Here is a 20,682-nt window from a genome sequence, read left to right on the forward strand (position 1 = left end):
GGCATTGGCACATACTTGAGCAGGACGAAGATATTGGTCACATTGCTACACATGGCCCCCTTATCACTTACAGAAAAAATCGCACCATTGGCGATGTTCTTAATATGAACACCGTCCCTAAAAAAACTGGCAGTGAATGGCTCACACACACTCACCTTAAAGGTAACAAACGCTGTGGGACTTGCAATTACTGTTCCCAACTCATTGCCACCGACTATATTAAACTTAATGGCGTAGATTGCTACATCCATAATTTAATTACATGCAGATCAGTATTCATAGTGTACGGCATTATATGTCCATGCAACCGTTTTTATATAGGGAAAACTAAAAGACCCATCTGGACCCGATTCAAAGAACACATGTATTCTATTAGAACGGGGAAAGGTGTTCCCCGTCTAATAGACCATGTGAACACGGTCCATGCAGGAGACGCAAAGTGCTTGCGCTTCCTAGGTCTGGAAAGGATCGATCCGAAAGAGAGAGGAGGGGATAAGCATCAGAGGCTTCTCAGAAGAGAAGCTATATGGATAGCAGAATTAGACGCTATCGGCCCCAACGGGCTCAATGAAAGAAACGACTGGAGTGTTTTCTTGTAAGACTTTTTCTTTAATGGATATGTTGTTTATCTGTTTATTACTTGCACTTTTGTTTTTCTGTCTTTTCTGTTTTGGCACATGTGTGCACTAATTGTATATAAGACACTCCTATCCCGGTAGTGACGTACTCTGAACTTGACAAAGCGCTACGGCGTGAAACTGTTGTTACTGCAGAGACGCTCCCGCACCTATTCCACCCTTCCCCCTCCCCGGTATGATACGAACACAATAAATCACTGAAGAGTGCATCTGATCGGTGAGTGCATTGGATTATTTTCTACTTGCTCATGCCATTCATACCCTCCTCTCCTCTATTGCACCCCGACTGCCACCTCAGTTGATTCGTCTATGATTTTTCTCTGCCTGAGTGTCCAAGCGTGAGCCGTATCCACCTGTAGTGCGGGCGCTATCCCCTATTTTACTGTTGACAACTCCCATCATGCCTCTGCTGGCAGGCCATGATGGGAGTTGTAGTTCTGCAACCTGTGGCCATCCAGGTTGCAGAAGTACAACTCTCATCATGCCTCTGCTGACAGGCCATGATGGGAGTTGTACTTCTGCTGCCTGTGGCCATCCAGGTTGCAGAAGTACAACTCTCATCATGCCTCTGCTGACAGGCCATGATGGGAGTTTTACTTCTGCTGCCTGTGGCCATCCAGGTTGCAGAAGTACAACTCCCATCATCCCTTATGTTGGCATACTAGACCATATTAAGAACAATTTATTTTTTTTAACCGGAAATCCTGAAGGTTTTTCCTGATGGTTTCCTGATGGTAAAAACGGATTACTGTCAGGAAATCCTGATACTTTCCTGATGACATTTGAGGTCTCCTGATCAGGATTTCCTGACAGTAAAAACTGACAAGGACGTGTGAATGGGGCCTCACTGATTATTGTTATGCCATAGACATAGCATTTATCAGTGTGATAGGCGATCTACTTATTGAGCCTGCCTGTGAGGGGGTCCCGATCGGTAAATGACAGGGGACTCCCCCTGTCACTTACACTTAAACGCCGCCACCGCAGCAGTCGGGGAAGGACGCATCTCGCTTGAGCTCCTGGCCGACATAGCTTCCATCAGCTTTATCAACTGGAATCTCCTACCAGCAGCACCTCTTTCCGTCACCGGACCTGTATTACTACCCGGAGATCTCGTAAATATCATGCAGAGGCAGAGGAGACAAGCCTACAAACAGCGCAGATCCGAAATAAGGTCAGGTCCCGCTGAAGCAAGATGGCGCCGGCTGTTCTCCACAGCCTCACACATGGATCTGGGGAGTGACCCTCCGGAGATTGAGCCCCCCAATACCTGAAGGAGCACCGGAAGCAAGGCCCTCCTATGCCTTTTATAGATTTCAAATGGAATGCCGTCCTGACCCGGAGAGGATCCATTTGGGGAACCCGCCAGAACACCCTCCAACTCTTCTAATGTAATAGGAGCCCCCAATATTTCACTCTGCTCTTGTGTTAACCTAGGCAAGGAGGCAAGGTCAAGCAGTTCCTCCAGGTGTACGTCCCGCCCTTTACCACTAGAACTATATATATATCCCGAAAATACATCCCAAATGCCTCCAAGATATCTCCCGGGGAGTTTACGACAGAACCATCGGGCAGCCGTAAGGCATGGACTTCCCCACTACCCCTCTGATTTCTGATGATCCTCATGAGCCCCCTGTTAAGGGTTCCAGACTCAAGGTGACTCTTCTTGGCCAAAAACCCCATTTGAGACCGTGCTTTCTCAAGCAGATAATTATCCAGCTTTTCCTGACCCTGAATTAAATTATACTGTGCCACCGGTGACGGATCCCCTCTAAATATCTCTTCCAGTGATTTAACATTTTCTTTAAGCTCTGTTTCTATTTTCATAAATATGCCTTTTTCCCGTGAATTATGCCAAAGTATTTTCCTCTAATAATAGCTTTAAAAGCGTCCCAAACAATGTTTAAGGGGGCGCTACCAACATTTATCCTCCAAATTTCCTCTAACTCAGTGTCTAGTGCAAGTGATTCATCTATTAAGTGTAACCAATGTGCATTAACCTTAAACGTGCGATTAAAGTTGCGTCTCTGCGTATCTAGATCCACCACTAATGGGCCATGGTCCGATAGGCAGCGAGGCAAGTATTTTATATCCTGAACCCATTTAACCATTTCACTGTTGACCAAGGCCATGTCAATCCTGGACTGCGTGTTACTTGTTTTATTCCAGCAAGAGAAGGCCCTAGCTTCCGGATTCCTCACCCGCCATATGTCCGTCAGGCCCAGCTCCCGACGCAAAAGGGGGAGGGGGGACTGACCAACATATGGCGGGTGAGGAATCCGGAAGCTAGGCATGAAGACCAATTCAAGGACCTCTGATCTAAAAGGGGGGGGGATATATACGAAAGCCAGGATACACTCCAACCCCTCAACCTGACAATGCAGGCAGATAAATCTCCCCTCTTTGTCCACCATCTGATCCAACAACACCCACTTAATCAGCCTATGGACCAGAACCAGTATCCCCCTGTTAGAATTAGAGAAGGTCGCATGGTACTGTGCACCCCAACAGGGTCTATGCATTTTAGCCACTGTTTCTCCAAACAAATGTGTTTCAAGAAGACCAACAGTGCAAGGTTGGTAATACTTAATCACATTCATAATAGCCAGTCTTTTGCATTTCTCCCCTAATCCTCTAACGTTCCAGGTCAGTATACGAAGCATGAGCTTTCACTTGGGGAAAGGAGGCGGAAGAGAAGGGAGAAAAGACGAGAAGAAGAAAAAAAAAAAAAAAAGGCGGGGGGGGGGGTGAAGTGTACCCCTCGTGCGTGTCCTCCATTAACCCCCCCCCCAACCTCCCAACCACCCCCCATTCCCCCCACCCTCCTTCTCAGTCAACCCGTGGGGAAAAACCTCGGGTCTCTCTACCTGAGCAATAATCCTGGTTACCTCTAATAACAGACTATCTAATCATAATGCCTTATGATCCAGCCATGCAGTAGCCTCAGCGGGAGAGGAGAAGAACCAAGCCCTATCCTCATACTGAACTCTCAACTTAGCAGGAAAAAACAGCGAATACTTAAGGTTCTTTTGTTGCAGCCTCTCTCTCCTGCCTCTCTGGCCCTCCTTAACACCATTTCTTTAACCTGGAAGGAAAGAAACTTAATAAGGAGCGTGCGCGGACATCCTCCGGGAGGGGGAGGCTTGGCAGGGACCCTGTGTGCTCTTTCTATACTATATTTCATCTGATGCTCTTTAGGGCTCAATACTGAGCCCAACCAATCCTGCACAAATTCCACAGCTCCCCTACCTTCTGCTCCTTCAAAGAGCCCAACCAGCCTGACATTGTTCCTCCTCGAGCGGTCCTCGAGGTCCACCACTTTCCTTTTTAGTGCTACTTATATTTCATCAAACTCTCCACCTCCCTTTGGATCTTACCCATACTGTCTTCCAGGGCACTAATCCTATTCTCAGCTTCACTGAATCTTTCCCTAATGTTGTTTAGGTCCTGCCTTAGCAGACTTATATCACTCCCAATAACACCCACCTGCTCTGCCACTGCTGAGATGGAACTATCACATTTACCTATGGCTGCTAAGATATCAGCTAGCCACGGAGGCAGACTATCACCATTACCACCCACTCCCCCCTCCTTCTCCTTGGCACAGTCCCCTCTATTCTTATTCAGATCTTTAGCTTTACCAGTTGTGGGGGAATTAAATAGTTTATCAATTTTACCAAGACTTTTCCTATGGTCTTGTTTAGGGCTACTGTTTTTGTTAGCCTTTCTAGAAGCCATCCTGTCTATACACACCGTCCCTGCAAATAAGTTCAATTACGCAGGAATGGCAAAAGGAGAACCCACCCGCAAAAACACACCCTCTCTAGTGTAGCACTCATTTTCAGGCTAGTAGTCCCCCCCCAATAATATATCATAAAATACAGTCAATACAGCAAATCCATCGTAGTTGAAGATGTACAACAAAATTTGTTCTCACCTAAAGCGCCTAGATTTCAATGAGGAAAGATCCCTTCCACCACTCTCAACATCAACTGGGGGGAGTCACAAGAGCAAGTTCACCCCCTGTAGGTTAGTATTGTCCAGCATTCATAGGAGAGTACATTGGAATGAAGGGTTAATATTGTCCAGCGTTAAAAGGGGAGCAATTTGGGATGAAGGGAAAGGACATTAAGCACATGACAGTCCCACCATCTATATCAACTCAAAACAAAGTTAATAATGGTTAGCCAAGGGTTATCAGGAGAGGGCAGCGTTCTGCAGGAGTCATTTATTCTATCCTTCCACCATAGTGTAGATTAATAAGTTGTTATTTTTGTTCCAGCCCCTGTAAAGTAAGAGATTCCAGCCACTGTTAATAATCAAGGAAAGACATGAGTGTTAGTACTGTATGTAATTCCTCCACATATGTTAGGAAGAGTTAGGCAAAGTTACCAGACAATAGGAGCAGGGCAGTGAGCTTGGTTCAAGCCAATATCCAATGCTTAGGTAATATGGAGAACAAGCTGATGTCAATTAAGGCAATAGCTTCCAGACCACGTGCACGGAGGGCCACTCCACTTTTCTCTTTCCCTTCTGCAAAACGTATCTGTGGAGTAAGGTCTCCAATTACAGAACGGTAGTACCAAGTATATATTACATATCAGCCTTATACCGATGTTAGTATTTCTTAGGGTTTAGTCCCCTTCAATTGAGATGACTTATGGTGACCTCCCATAATCAATGTGGAACAGTCTTTGACCACTCCTCTATACAATATGCAATCGCTAGTAGCCACAGTTCCACTAGGGCAGCGCTACCACCCCAAATAATACAAAGAGAGGTCACCACACCAGGAGGTACCTGGTACATTGCCCTGCATCTCTGTAGTTGGAAGCCACCAACCTAGGGGCGGGGAGTGGGTGCGCTGCCACTACACCCACTACCACCCCCAGTTATAACCACAGATGAGGGCCTGAAAGAGAAAACGAGCCCAATTAACAAGAGACTGGCGTCCAATTCACCCCAGAAAGGGGGGCCCACCACAAAGTAATCCAGGAGATCCGGAGGTGCACAGGGTACAGTCACAGTCTTACATCAGCTTACCCTTACTAAGCTTCACAGGCAGGCCAGCACGTCCTCAGAAAGACCTTCAGCCGAGACCCGCTCTCACCGGGTCGCCGCATCAGATAGAGTGCTCTGCACCTCACCTGTCTGCCTTTTATGGTGTGCCCTGCCCCACATGACAGGGCACGCTGAACACCGCGCTCCGGTGCTCTACAAGCAGAGGGTCACGGCACCACGTCACCGGCACCACGCTGCTCCTGGCCTCCCCGTCCTCCGAGCCGCCGATGGCGTCCACATCCAGCAGCCAGTCTCCCTCAAACAGGGTCCCCAGACCCAAATATTTATCACAGGAGAAGCCAAGAGATGTCATTGCAAGGATACACTTTTTTGCACATCAAGATGGCGTTTATGTCCGCAATTAGGCAACCTGAGTCACTCCCAGCGGAATATAAGTATGTGTCTGTCTTCACGGACCTCTCACCCGAAACGCTCAGGAGACGTAAAGAGCTCGCTACCATCACTAAAACTTTGAGAGACAATGGTGTCCAATACAAATGGTACAACTCCGCACAACTTATGGTGCTCAGGGACAACTCCAAATATATGATCTCTGGTCCCGAAGAGGGATTGCGGCTCCTAACATCTTGGAATATATGTTCCAGTTCCAGCAACCTCTAAAAAGGGCATTTGAAACCGTTATCTTTCCTTTTAACATGTTTTTCTTCCCCATTACATGGCATGGGCTGGACTACTTACCCCTTACACCTTTTCTTCGGCGCAACTGTCTATTAATGGTTGCATATGCCTTAGTGTTAGTACATGTGTACTTATTGGTTAGCAGTGATGTGTAGTTCATATGTTTTCTATTTAGGTTTGGAGTAAACAGCTATTTGACTTATGCCTAATTACCACCTTTGAAAGCAGTTTTATATTGTATCTTTGTAGTTTCTTTATGCATATAGTGCTTAGCCTACCGGATATTGTGCCTCCCTTTATGCTACTTTGATTTCAGCATTTCCCTATATACTGTTGTACGTATCCTACTTTAGTTTGTGTGTCTCTCAATACACTTCAGCCACTTGTTTATTACGCATGCTGGTTATACATAGGCTTCTCTTTCTAGCATCTACTACTACTACATCACCTATGCATCATTTAATTATCAACCTGTTTAAATATCAATTCATTTAGCTAAACACGTTTATCATTATTATGATATACTAGAAAATGTACCCGGCGCTGCCCGGGTATAAAGTGTCAGTGTGTTAATTAGATTTGTCCTAAGGTGCCCAGGAGGCCAAGCTAAAGGTATTGTTTCATCTGAGTTAATCAGTGGAATTAGTGTATACCTGTAGTGCATAGTTGGAGGGGTTCTGTATACCCACAATGTATAGTTTTTAGGGGTCTCGCATATCTGTAGTGCATAGTTGGGGGGGCTGTATACCTATAGTGTATAGTTGAGGGAGGTCCTGTATACCTGCAGTGTACAGTTGGTGAAGGTCTTGTATACCTGTAGTTTATAGTTTGAGGGTCCTGTATACCTGTAGTATATAGTTGGTGCTGTATACCTGTAATGTATAGTTGGTGGAAGTCTTGTATAACTGTAGTTTATAGTTTGAGGGTCCTGGATACCTGTAGTGTATAATTGGTGGAGGTCTTGTATACCTGTAGTATATAGTTCGGGGGTCCTGTATACCTGTAGTAAATAGTTTGAGGGTCCTGTATAACTATAGTATAGAGTTGGTGGAGGTCCTGTATACCTGTAGTGTATAGTTTGGGGTCCTATATACCTGTAGTATATAGCTGGTGGAGTTCCTGTATACCTGTAGTATATTTGGGGTCCTGTATACTTGTAGTATAGAGTTGGTGAAGGTGCTGTATACCTGTATTATAGAGTTGGTGTAGGTCCTGTATACCTGTAGTGTATGGTTTTGAGGTCCTGTATACCTGTAGTGTATAGTTTGGGGTCCTATATACCTGTAGTATATAGTTGGTGGAGGTCCTGTATACCTGTAGTATATAGTTTTGGGGTCCTGTATACCTGTAGTATATAGTTTTGTGGAGGTCCCGTGCACTTGTAGTGTATAGTTTTGGGGTCCTGTATACCTGTAGTGTCCTGTATACCTGCAGGGTTGTATTTACCCGTATGGCAGTGTTATTCAGTCACAGTGTGTCGGTATTGGTCATGTCTGGTATGGGGGTGTTATCCAGTCACAGTATGGCGGTATTGGTCAGGTCTGATGTGGCGGTGTTATCCAGTAACGGTATGGTGGTATTGGTCAGGTCTGGTATAGCGGTGTTATCCAGTCACAGTATGGCAGTATTGGTCAGGTCTGATATGATGGTGTTATCCAGTCACAGTATGGTGGTATTGGTCAGGACTGGTGTGGCGGTGTTACCCAGTCACAGTTTGCCGGTATTGGTCAGGTCTGGTATGGCAGTGTTATCCAGTCACAGTATGGCGGTATTGGTCAGGTCTGGTATGACAGTGTTATCCAGCACAGTATGGCGGTATTGGTCAGGTCTGGTATGGCAGTGTTATCCAGTCACAGTATGGCCGTATTGGTCAGGTCTGGTATGACAGTGTTATCCAGCACAGTTTAGCGGTATTGGTCAGGTCTGGTGTGGCGGTGTTATCCATTCACAGTGTGGCGGTATTGGTCAGGTCTTATATGACAGTGTTATCCAGTCACAGTATGGCGGTATTGGTCAGGTCTGGTATGACAGTGTTATCCAGTCACAGTATGGCGTTATTGGTCAGGTCTGGTGTGGCAGTGTTATCCAGTCACAGTATGGCGGTATTGGTCAGGTCTGGTGTGGCGGTGTTACCCAGTCACAGTATGGCTGTATTGGTCAGGTCTGGTATGGAGGTGTTATCCAGTCACATTATGGCTGTATTGGTCAGGTCTGGCAGTGTTATCCAGTCACAGTATGGCGGTATTGGTCAGGTCTGGTATGACAGTGTTATCCAGCACAGTATGGCGGTATTGGTCAGGTCTGGTGTAGCAGTGTTACCCAGTCACAGTTTGGTATACCTGTTGTGCCCTGTATATACATGTACTGTATGGATGGAGTAGGGGGACCTGTATATACATGTCCTGTATAGATGGAGTAGGGGGTCCTGTATATACATGTAGTGTATAGATGGAGTAGGGGGTCCTGTATATACATGTACTGTATAGATGGAGTAGGGGGTCCTGTATATACATGTACTGTATAGATGGAGTAGGGGGTCCTGTATATAAATGTCCTGTATAGATGGAGTAGGGGGTCCTGTATATAGATGTAGTGTATAGATGGAGTAGGGGGTCCTGTATATACATGTACTGTATAGATGGAGTAGGGGGTCCTGTATATACATGTACTGTATAGATGGAGTAGGGGGTCTACCAGTTATTACTGTGGATGTTGTGAGGCAGCTTCCCTAGCAACCATTGCTCCCTGTGAAAATGAAAGCAGTAATCCTATTGGTTGCTAAGGCTCCAACTGCCGTGTCTGCTGCAGCTAATTATATCACCTGTGTTTGCAGTGAGGAGATTTTCCCATTCATCTCTATGGGGCGCCTCTCTTTCCCCTCCCCCTCCCCTCCTGTACATCTGGCGGGGATGGGACCTTCGCAATAACCTTCCCGGGCACCCAATGTATCTGTGTGCCAAATTTGGGGTCAAACGGTTCAGGCGTTTGGAAGTCTATAGAGGACAGACAGACAGAAGGACAGACAGACAGACAGACAGACTTTGATTTTTATGATATAGATTAGCAAGTCATTGCATCTCACCAGTACATCTAGATCTCAATTTACAAGCATCTCCCTGCTTCAAGTACCGTTATTACATAAACATAATAGTTATGCAATGACTACTCTATGCTGGTGTCGAGGTGCCTTCCCAAAGAAGGCCTGCTGTTGTTGGCTGTCTCCTAATTAAGTTAGAGAATGGGTCCGGATCCCCTCTCCCACACCATGCACTTAGAATGAAGACACAGACAACGTATCTTGCAAACAAGTCTGGTGTGTTCTCATCTCTGAGAACCCACCTTTTTATACAGGAAAAACCAATGGATATGAATGTAAAATGCAAAGTCATACACTATACACGTCATCAACTTCAAAAAACTAATAACTATGGATATATTTTGACAGGTATGGATACACAATAAGATTAAATGTTCAATTAAAATAGTTTACATAAGGATGTTGATACATACATAAGGATGCTAAAAAACATTTGTTATCTGCTTATGAGAATTATAGAATAACATTTATTATCTGCTGGGAACAGGTTTATTATCTGCTGGGAACAGACAGTAGACCAGCTGTATATCCTTAAACAGGTTCAGTCACATAGGAAAGTTCCATGAGAAAAAGTTATATTTTTCTTTCAAACTTTGGATGGATTAACTCATTCCTCTCAGTGTCCCCCCTTTTTGGCGATGATGAAGAAATCTGGGTCCTGGACAGGATTAAATCCCAGTATGTACCCTAAACACTCTCTGACCGCGGGTTGTCAGGGTGCGGATGCTTCTAGGTCCAACACCATCACCTAGAGCCACATGGGCATATCCTCCTCCAAGAGATTTCCTTATCATAACGCCAATCTAGAAGGAAAAGAAACAAACATCATTACTTATAGAGTATAAGATTTAGTCTTTGTAACTTGCTGACAACAACAGCATAATCCTTTGATTACACAATAGACCAATAAAAGAAACAACATGATCTGACACATCCCCCCTTGAGTAGCAGTCAGAAAATCAAGCACCACAGTGTGCTGGTTAAGTTGCCTCTGCACTGCTACTGAGGTATTGAGTATATCCAGTATGTCAAATATCTGATCATCTAAATAGTCTGTGGCTTCAACTAATTTGTCCCAAGTTTGCATCACCATAAGATACAGAAATAAAGTACTAAAAAATTTGTTGAAAGTTATAGATGGCGGAACAAACTTACAGTAGATGAGATAGGTAGGTCTGCAATAACCGAAAGAAAATACTAAACAATGGGTGAGTCTGTACAGTATACATAAATATACAGCTTAGTTACAACAAAACAAATAAAAGCTTATTATCAATACCCAAAATAACATATATATATGACAAATACCTCTCCGGATTTTATCAAAATAACCAAACCTTATTGTCTTATCACTGTATACAACAGACGTGACTCTATAACAAGGACTTTACCACTTCGGTATCATGTGGGTATTGGAAAGTCACAACGACTAACTTTAAAAAGTTTCTGAAAAAGGAAAGTTTAGATGTGAGCAAATCTTATCTCATGGCAAAATTAAAATAAAAAGTTGATTGACACAAACTAAAAACAGCACAACAGGTAAATGCAATAAAATCTCCACAATGTGACCTACTATGTAACCACTAGATTCACTTATAATAACCAGATAGTGAATTCACAATCTTCAGTATGGGATTCTCAAAATTTCCACTTCTTTTTAGTCTTTTTACTTCATTTTGTACCTAGAAAACGTCTTTATGATTAGATCACACAGGACTAATGACTGGTCGCATGGTCACATCTCTTCCTGTACATAATCATATAGTATAATACATACACCAATAATATGAAGTAACTTGGCGCTTATTACCGATATAATATTTGGATCCTACTGAATTGTCTCTTGTCTGACTGAGATCATCACATATTACACATAAAATAACCACCATAGAAATAAAAGCAAAGTGTAAATGATACATCACTTAAGGTTTCAAAGCCTTTTTATGAGAATAATATATCATATGATCCTTTTTGTAATAGTAGCATTGGTATGGATCCTTTATCCTTAAACCCATCTCTTGACTGACAGGCCTCTTTACAGGACACTTGGACTCTTGGCCTCAGTTATATCGCTTCTTTTAAGGCCACTAGTATCACCTCAGACATTGGCTTTTTTGTCTCCCATAGCTTTGGCTGACCTGTAAAGAAGACACCAATACAGACAAGGACATACCTATATGGGCTACCTGTGGCAGGTGGATGACGTCCACTTACATTCCCTGAAACAGGCAGGAAGATGACAGACTATGCAGACAGGCACTTTACGGTGTTACTTACAGTAGGTTATGATAGGTGTAGATAATACAGCCGTACACAACCCTCTCTGCTATATTTGTTGTCCCCTGGGCCGCCCAATGTGAGGATACTACACCACATTACACATGGTTTCCTTCTGCTGGTTTTGTCAGATAACTTACAGTGGGATACAAGGCAGGCGGCAAACACAGTTACTTACTTACGTTCTGACTGCCATCTTTACCCTGTACCTCCTCTCCATCCGCTGGTCTCACAGCTTGTTGCTGATTGTCTCTGGAAAAGACTTAAAAACAAACAGATCCACATCTCCTCCTCCACCTGTACACTATGTACGGTTACCTCAGGAAGAGACTGGAAACATCTCCCCATTCCCTTGTACGCTTTGTACGCTGTTACCTTGGGAAGAGCACAGAAACCACAGCATTACCAGCTTCATCCATCACCCTTTTTGGCATCAGGGTTTGTCTGCGTGAACGTTGCGTCAGCCACTCTATGGCAGCTTTTCTTCTTCTTTGAACAGTTTTTTTTTTTTTTTTTTTTTTTTTCAAGTGCTTTTGGTAAGCCCAGGGACCAAACAAATCTCTAATTTGCCAATTAACCCATAATGGTGGGCTTCATATAGACATCTGCACAGTTACCTTCAACCATCTTACATGTCTCAGTGATTGTCCTCACCTCCAGCTTATGGCAGGAGCGGTTTCTGCAGTGGAACGTCACTCTGCATGGCGGTAACATATATCCTTGCGTCTTGTGTCATCCATCTTGAAAAGTCTGAGATAATCTACAATGAAAACTTTTAAACTTTCATTAATATTTGGGCTTTCAATTACATCTTCATCTTTCACAATTTAAAATATCAAAATTGGCTACTCCATCAAAATGGGCTGCTATATATATTGGGGGGCATAAGGAGTGCAGACTGGAGCCATGGATATGGGTTTGGCTTTACTAGGGATAAAACAATACATAGCTAGTCTGCCATAACCCTAAAATAAAAACATTAAAAAAAATAATTAAACATTGTACACTTGTCCCATATTAACCTTCTTTTGATAAAAAAAGTAAATAAATCAGCTGAGATGAATATTCCTTCAATCCGCTGCTCTTATCAGTAAACAGAACGCTCTGTACCTCACTTCTAACCTTGAGCAGTGAAATCATAGATACAAGAGTTAAAACTTCTTGGAAGTTTTTTTTCTAACATCCTTGAAGTTACAGAAGATATCAGCGCTGTGATCTTATGCACCAGACTGTAACCTTGGACAGTGGCACACATACTTATTTAGGATAGATGTGTACACATTATATATATATAAAAACACTTGTTAAATAAAGTTACATAGAAATATATATTACAGTAGTAAGTTACTACTCCTTAGAAATATCATACGTTGGGGACACACACTTAAAGGAAATCTGCTTACAATATACCTTTGTCTAACTTTCTTCTCCATCAGGTAATAATAAATGTGCAAAACAGTTGTTAGACTCTATCGGAGAATCCTGTGCCCGCCCCCTCAGTGACACTAAGCAGTATGGGCGGAGGACAGAAATGCCAGGAGTTAAAATGGCCACCGGACTAGATAACCGGATATAGGGGTGTTGGCTTAGGGCATGGTTTTGAGACGTCACAATTATATGATATGTGGGAGTGGTTGGCTTTCAGTCGCCATCTTTGAGGGCTGATTACAAAAAAGTGGCGTAGCTAAATAAGCAAATGTTCCACGGTCGGGACAACAGAAAATGATCAACATTTTGTAACACGTAACATACTTCCAAAGCGGAACACCAGCTTAGTAAGACTGGCTGAAATACAACAGTATATAATGTAGGAGCGTACATTACATTACACTAACAGCTCTGATTCTTTTTTTTTTTCCTAATGCTGCTTGCATGTGATCTGCAGCCCTCAGAGCTGGTTGATGGCCTTGTACAAAACATAACAAATAACACACATTATGTACTTTGTATGCTGCTTCACTACGCAGCATTAATTAACCTCTTCACTCTCTCAGTACTGTATCTAGCAATGAGCTGGACTGTTCTCCTTGTCTGAGTACGTGGCTTTGTACTTAGACACTTACATGGCAATGTACACTATTTGAGGTTAGGCTGCCACCTCCACAAAAGGCATTGGTCTTACTATCAGGTAAGGGGCACTTTAAATCAAAGTAACTACTTCAACAGCCGACCAAAGGGAAGATTCCTGCAGAACAAAGGGTCTATACGCCACCATTGGAGGTAGGTGGCTTTTCGCAGGATCTGGGGTTTGTATACAGATTAGGCTGGGTTCACACTATGTATATTTGAGGCTGTATTTGTGAGGCTGTATAGCAACCAAAACCAGGAGTGGATTGAAAACACAGAAAGGCTCTGTTCACATAATGTTGTAATTGAGTGGATGGCCATCATTTAATGGCAAATATTTGCTGTTATTTTAAAACAACGGCTGTGGTATTGAAATAATGGCCGTTATTTACTGTTATATGGCGGCCATCCACTCAATTTCAACATTGTGTGAACAGATCCTTTCTGTGTTTTCAATCCACTCCTGGTTTTGGTTGCTATGAGGACCTGACATGAGGACCAATACAGCCTCAAATATACATAGTGTGAACCCAGCCATAAACTGGGTACAATGTTGTAACATAATGATGTGGCTTGGGTCTGCCACACACACTACAATATTCTGTCTTATCTAGATATTGTTGGTCACCGGCACATGACATGTCCACCCATTATCAATTATTAATCCTCCCCTTGTTTCTTGGACTTTAGTCCAAGTATTGGGGTTAAAAACAGCATCGTGTTGGATGTTAAAATATTTCAACATTGCTTTTGCCCTTTTTGCTTGTTCTTTGCCATATCGGCAGGTCACTATGTGGGTTGCAGAAACCCCTTTTGATTCTGTGTGTCCCATTTTATATTACTTCGTGATCGTATAACAGGAGGCACCCAGAATAATCAACTGATGATTTCCTTTCCTGTGTCCTGTACACTTATGACAGGAGGCACCAGAATAATCAACTGATGATTTCCTTTCTTGTGTCCTGTACACTTATGACCACGGATCACTACCAAAAGCTGGGAATTAGAATATTCCACGGTTCAGGGCTTCCTTTTCTTATGTTGAAATACACTCTTGCTGCTATGTAGATTGCAAAACAAGTTACCCCAAGTATACAGAGGACAGTAATTAGCATATCACAGATCTTTCCCTTGGAAACAACCAGACTACTGTCCAGCGTCCTTGTATAGTTAGGCTACTAGGCTCATTCCAAAGTGGTTTTAGCACTGGCACTGTTCCCACCGCACAACGCTCCGTGTCTATGAGGACCTGTGACAACCACGGCCGGGCTCTGGGTAACAGTTTTAGCCTGAATGAGCAATTCTTCGCCTACTATATACTATCCCTCACAGGTTAGGACAAACAGACATAGAACAGCCAACAAGAGGAGAACAAAGTTCAAATTGACACGCCTATCGTGAGTTCACTTTGATAACTTACTCTGCAGAGGTAGGTAAGAAAAGATGTGAAGGAGGAGAGCACAGAAAAGAGTAAACAATGTTTTACTCTTACCTGGCCAGGTTTTGTGGTCTCCTTGTTCACCTCTCTCTCCCCTGGTACAGCAGTGCAGGTCATCCGATCTCCCGATGTAATGGGCGTGTCCCTGTTCGGGCGCCAATAATGTCGAGGTGCCTTCCCAAAGAAGGCCTGCTGTTGTTGGCTGTCTCCTAATTAAGTTAGAGAATGGGTCCCGGATCCCCCTCTCCCACACCATGCACTTAGAATGAAGACACAGACAACGTATCTTGCAAACAAGTCTGGTGTGTTCTCATCTCTGAGAACCCACCTTTTATACAGGAAAAACCAATGGATATGAATGTAAAATGCAAAGTCATACACTATACACGTCATCAACTTCAAAAAACTAATAACTATGGATATATTTTGACAGGTATGGATACACAATAAGATTAAATGTTCAATTAAAATTGTTTACATAAGGATGTTGATACATACATAAGGATGCTAAAAAACATTTGTTATCTGCTTATGAGAATTATAGAATAACATTTATTATCTGCTGGGAACAGGTTTATTATCTGCTGGGAACAGACAGTAGACCAGCTGTATATCCTTAAACAGGTTCAGTCACATAGGAAAGTTCCATAATCTCAAGACCAGCTGTATATCTGTATATCCTTGAACAGGTTCAGTCACATAGGGAAGTTCCATGAGAAAAAGTTTTATTTTCTTTCAAACTTTGGATGGATTAACTCATTCCTCTCACTGGTTATATACATTTCATATCAATGCATGTGTACGTTACTGCAAATTGCTGCAGTGTTGTTTGTTGATGCTTGTTTATGTTCTGTAAATATATTATATACCTCCAGATTTGTATACCTGTGCTATATGTATAGCATGCCACAGTATTATGTACCTGCAACTTATTTCCTTCATTGTTAACTTACTTTTAAAACCTTAATAAAAACTATTGAAACATTAAGGAGTTAATGACATGCTGCAGCGTGATCGCTGCAGCCTGTCATTAACGGTGAGGTGCAGGCTGCAGTGAAGCGCGCTTCATGGCAGGAGAGACACCCAGGACGTACAGTTACGCCCTGGGTCATCTGGTGACAGACTTCCATGGCGTAACTGTACTTCCAGGGTCGTCTAGGGGTTAAAGGGGTTATCCAGCGCTACAAAACATGGCTACTTTCCCCCTACTGTTGTCTCCAGTTTGGGTGGGGTTTTGAAACTCCGTTCCATTGAAGTAAATGGAGCTTAATTGCAAACCACACCTGAACTGGAGACAACAGTAGGGGGAAAAGTGGCCATGTTTTTGTAGCGCTGGATAACCCCTTTAATGAATGATTTTCAGCTTAAAAGATGCAATCAATGACACAGAAGCCAATTTTCATTTGTCGTTTGATGGTTGCCTTCATACACACGGAAAAATTCAAATGATATAATTATTTTTCCCTATACCATATGCTGCAGTGCCATGATGTACCAGATCAGTCATGTCAAACTCTGGGTCGTGGTGCCATTATTTTTGGCCCGCCAGGCAATTCAGAGTTTGAATTACATGTGGCCCACCATGGCTACTATAAACGAGACTATGGGGGAGGGCTGTCCTCTATATGAGACTACTGGGAGGGCTCTCTACTATATAAGAGACTATAGGGAGAGCTGGCTACTATATGAGACTACTGGGGAGGGCTAACTACTACATAAGAGACTATGCAGGAGGGCTGTCTACTATATAAGAGACTACAGGGGAGGGCTGGCTACTACATGAGACTACAGGGGAGGGCTGGCTACTATATAAGAGACTATGGGGGGTGGCTACTATATGAGACTACAGGGAGAGGTAGCTACTATATAAGAGACTATGGGGCAGGGCTGACTACTATATGAGACTATGAAGGTGGGTTTGCTACTATATAAGACTATGGGGAGGGCTGGCTACTATATGAGACTACAGGGGAGAGCTGGCTATTATATGAGACTGTTAGGGAGGGCTGGCTACTGTAGGAGACTATTGGGGAGGGCATGCTACTATAGGAGACTATTGGGGAGGGCATGCTACTATAGGAGACTATTTTGGAGGGCTGGCTACTATATAGGACACTTGGGGGGCTGGCTACTATTTGGGCTACTATTTGTGCACTACTGGTAGGGCTGGCTACTATGTTGGGCAATTTTGGTTGGGATGGCTACTACATGGGGCAATATTGGGGGGGTGTTGGCTATTACATGGGTTGGGGTTTAATCATATCATAGCAATTTATCATGTAATTTATCATAGTGCACAGTGCTGGGAGACACACACCACTGACAGTGCCAGGACCGCCACATTCGCGCTTCAATAATTATCAAGGTTGGCCCGCGACTTTGTCCATTTTTTTAATTGTGGCCCACTGTGTATTTGAGTTTGACACCACTGTACCTCATAATTATGAGTCACTAAGGGCCGATACCATATGCTGCAGAGACATTAATAAGAATAGGTCCCCTGGCTGCCGCTGTGATCTCTGCCCTCCACCCTCCTCTCTCTTCCCTCCTCAGCAATCCAGAACTTTAAAAAGCAACTCCCCCTGCCACCGACATCTTCAGGGTCCTTACTTAATGACAGAACCAAGATCTGAGGGGAGAATACAGCTCCCCTGTGCCTTCATCCTGCACTGTGCCTGACCCAGTGAGGGAGGAGTGAAGTAACTTTGCGAAGATTTAAGCAGGATGTTCAGTGGCCACTGAGCTTTAGTGTCACAGAGTGTCAGCAGGTTGCAACAGAGATACAGAGAGACTAGATTAGTCACAGAGAGGCATAGAAGTGTATGTCCTTTGGCCACATCCCACACTGATGGCTGCTTCATTGTGAACTACTGTATGTCCTGCAAACCGTATGATTAATGCCATACAGTTCCAGGCACATTTAAAGGATTTGAGAGGCACCCAAGTGTCACGTCAGACCATTCAAAACCATTTATATTAGCGTGGTTTGTGTCCTAGACTATCTGCAAGGGTACCTGACCACACCACCAGTCACAGACGTCGACATCTTGCATTGGCCAGGGAGCATTGACACTGGATGAGGGATCAGTGAGTCGATTCACTCTGAGAAGAAATGATGGCACTGTCCTGAACCAGTTTTTTGTGTTTCCACATTATAGGAGCCATAACTTGTAACAAGTAATTTGTGCCTCAACTTTATTGTTTATTACAACACATACTGTACAATGTATTCAAGAATTTCACAGCAGATATTATTTTGCATTTGTTATTACCCACAATTCCTTGCATTAATAATATAAAGTCCTTTACATAAATCTTTTCCAGAACGGGAAACACGATGAAGCCTGGATGGTGCTAAAACAAGTCCACGATACCAACATGCGGGCCAAGGGTCATCCAGAAAGGGTTTCTCTGTAAGTAGTAATGTTGAAGAATCCTCTTCCTTCTAACAAGAAATGCTGATGATTTTGCGTGTCATGACTTTTAGTGGCACACTCATGAGGTTGAAGTGTCCCAATGAGAGACCAAGGAAATAAAGACACTTACAATATAGAAGATACCAAAATAATTATAATTAGTTTATGCCAGAATGATGCTAGTCCTATTCCACGATTTTGAAGGAAACAATTAATAAGTTACGATAGACTGTAGCCAATTTGTTAGTTTTCAACAACATATAGAGAAGTCACAATGTCTCCCTATTTCAAATTGGTACTGTGTAACTGACAAATAGTGCCAGCTATAATGGCACTAGTATGGCTAACATCTCCTAAGTGTCCCTTGTTGCCAAGATTCCACTGTACTTTTGACCATAATAAATCTGTCTCTCTTTGCTTTTGATATGGACTGCACTGGACGCCACTATTGTTAATAATTTCAGGTTTATAACACAGATATAGCTAAGTGAATATATGTGTTTATTTAGTGAATGGCTATTAGAATCCATTCTTGTCAGCCATATATTTCTTGTTATCATGATGATTTCTCTACGTAACATTCTTAAATTTGCAATTTCTTTAGTCATTTCCTTTTAGTCATAGAAAGCTAAAGAACATAATGGGGGAGATTTATCAAAGGGTGTAAAATTTAGACTGGTGCAAACTGGCCACAGCAACCAATCACAGCTCAGCTTCCAGCTCTGGTGAAAGGAAGAGAAACTGTGATTGGTTGCTGTGGCCAGTTTGCACCAGTCTAAATTTTACACCCTTTGATAAATCTCCCCCACTGAGTTTTTCTAGTTAGTCAATAAATGTATCACACCTAAAATAGTTTGTCCTTTTAAAACACAAGTATTTACCATCACTTGGACTTTAAAATACCCCAAAGTACCGAACACAGATGGTTCTTAAAAACCTTCTAAGAAACTGGCACAATTGAACATGACATCATCTTTCTATTCATATGCAAAAAGGAAAACCTTATTTCAAATTGATCAGGAAGCCAACTCGGCACATCTATAACTCTTCACAGAAAATTTGCTACAGATTATCTGAACGTCTGCAGAATCACTTCAGCACCTACAGCAAGAAAGAATTGCCCAATGTCCCAGGAGAAGCAAGCACCAACTTGTTCGCTCTCATTCAGTGCTACCCCCTGTCCCCGCTCACTGCACTCCCCTGTGTCCCCTGCTCACTGCACTTTGCTATTACACGCACAGACAGCGAGTGGGGAGCAGCAGGAGAGGCTGCCTGAATGATCCTCAGATTATTGAAGTCAGTGTAAGTCTGGTGCTGCCGCTCCAGTTACACAGATCGACATGCATCAGACCGTTGCTGCACAAATTGTAATCTTTCAAATTGTTGAAAGACCACAATCAGCCAACATCGTGTATGTTGGCTTATCGTGGCCTTACAACCAGTGATGAGCGAGTACTAAAATGCTCGGGTGCTCGTTACTCGAGATGAATGTCTCCCCATACTCAAGTGCTCGTTCGAGTAATGAACCCCATTGAAGTCAATGGGAAACTCAAGCATTTTTGCAGGGGACCCAAGTTCGGTAGAGGGAAGGTCGTGTGAAAACCTGTCAACCTCAGAAAATGAGGGAAACACAACGGAAATGCATAGGAAACAGCAGGGGCAGCATGTATGGATGCCTCTGAGGCTGCCTAATGGCACCATTATGCCAAATTCTGGGCAACAGCCTGGTAAAACAGAGGTAGGCATATGAACCACCCAAAAACTCAGCCTGACACAGCATGGCAATGAGAACACAGGGAACCATTAAAACAGATGAAGCATATGATGAACCGCCCAAAAACTTTGCCTGACACAGCAGACTGTGAATACACAGAGAACCATTAAAAACAGAGGTAGCATATGAACCACCCCAAAATTAAGCCTGACACAGCATGAGTGACCAAGGTAGAAGCGGGTAGCCTGTGAGCCTCCTAAAATCGGCACAGACACAGCATGGGCAGTGAGCACAAAGAGGGGGCTGGGATTTATAGTGGACACGAACCTAGGTGC

The 20,682-nt window shown here is 43.3% G+C and overlaps 1 protein-coding gene across 1 annotated transcript in view; it reads left to right on the forward strand.

Annotated features, from left to right (window-relative positions):
* Positions 1-18,630, forward strand: part of LOC138775082 (synaptic vesicle glycoprotein 2A-like) — a gene marked incomplete at its 3' end in the record, with an annotated part of 41,639 nt that extends 23,009 nt beyond the window's left edge. Inside the window, exon 4 of the mRNA XM_069955809.1 lies at positions 18,542-18,630. Coding sequence (XP_069811910.1) covers positions 18,542-18,630 — 89 coding nt within the window. The remainder of the gene's footprint in view (positions 1-18,541) is intronic.
* Positions 18,631-20,682: the final 2,052 nt, after the last annotated feature.

This window comes from Dendropsophus ebraccatus, unplaced genomic scaffold, assembly GCF_027789765.1.
Source record: "Dendropsophus ebraccatus isolate aDenEbr1 unplaced genomic scaffold, aDenEbr1.pat pat_scaffold_1308_ctg1, whole genome shotgun sequence".
NCBI lineage: Eukaryota > Metazoa > Chordata > Amphibia > Anura > Hylidae > Dendropsophus > Dendropsophus ebraccatus.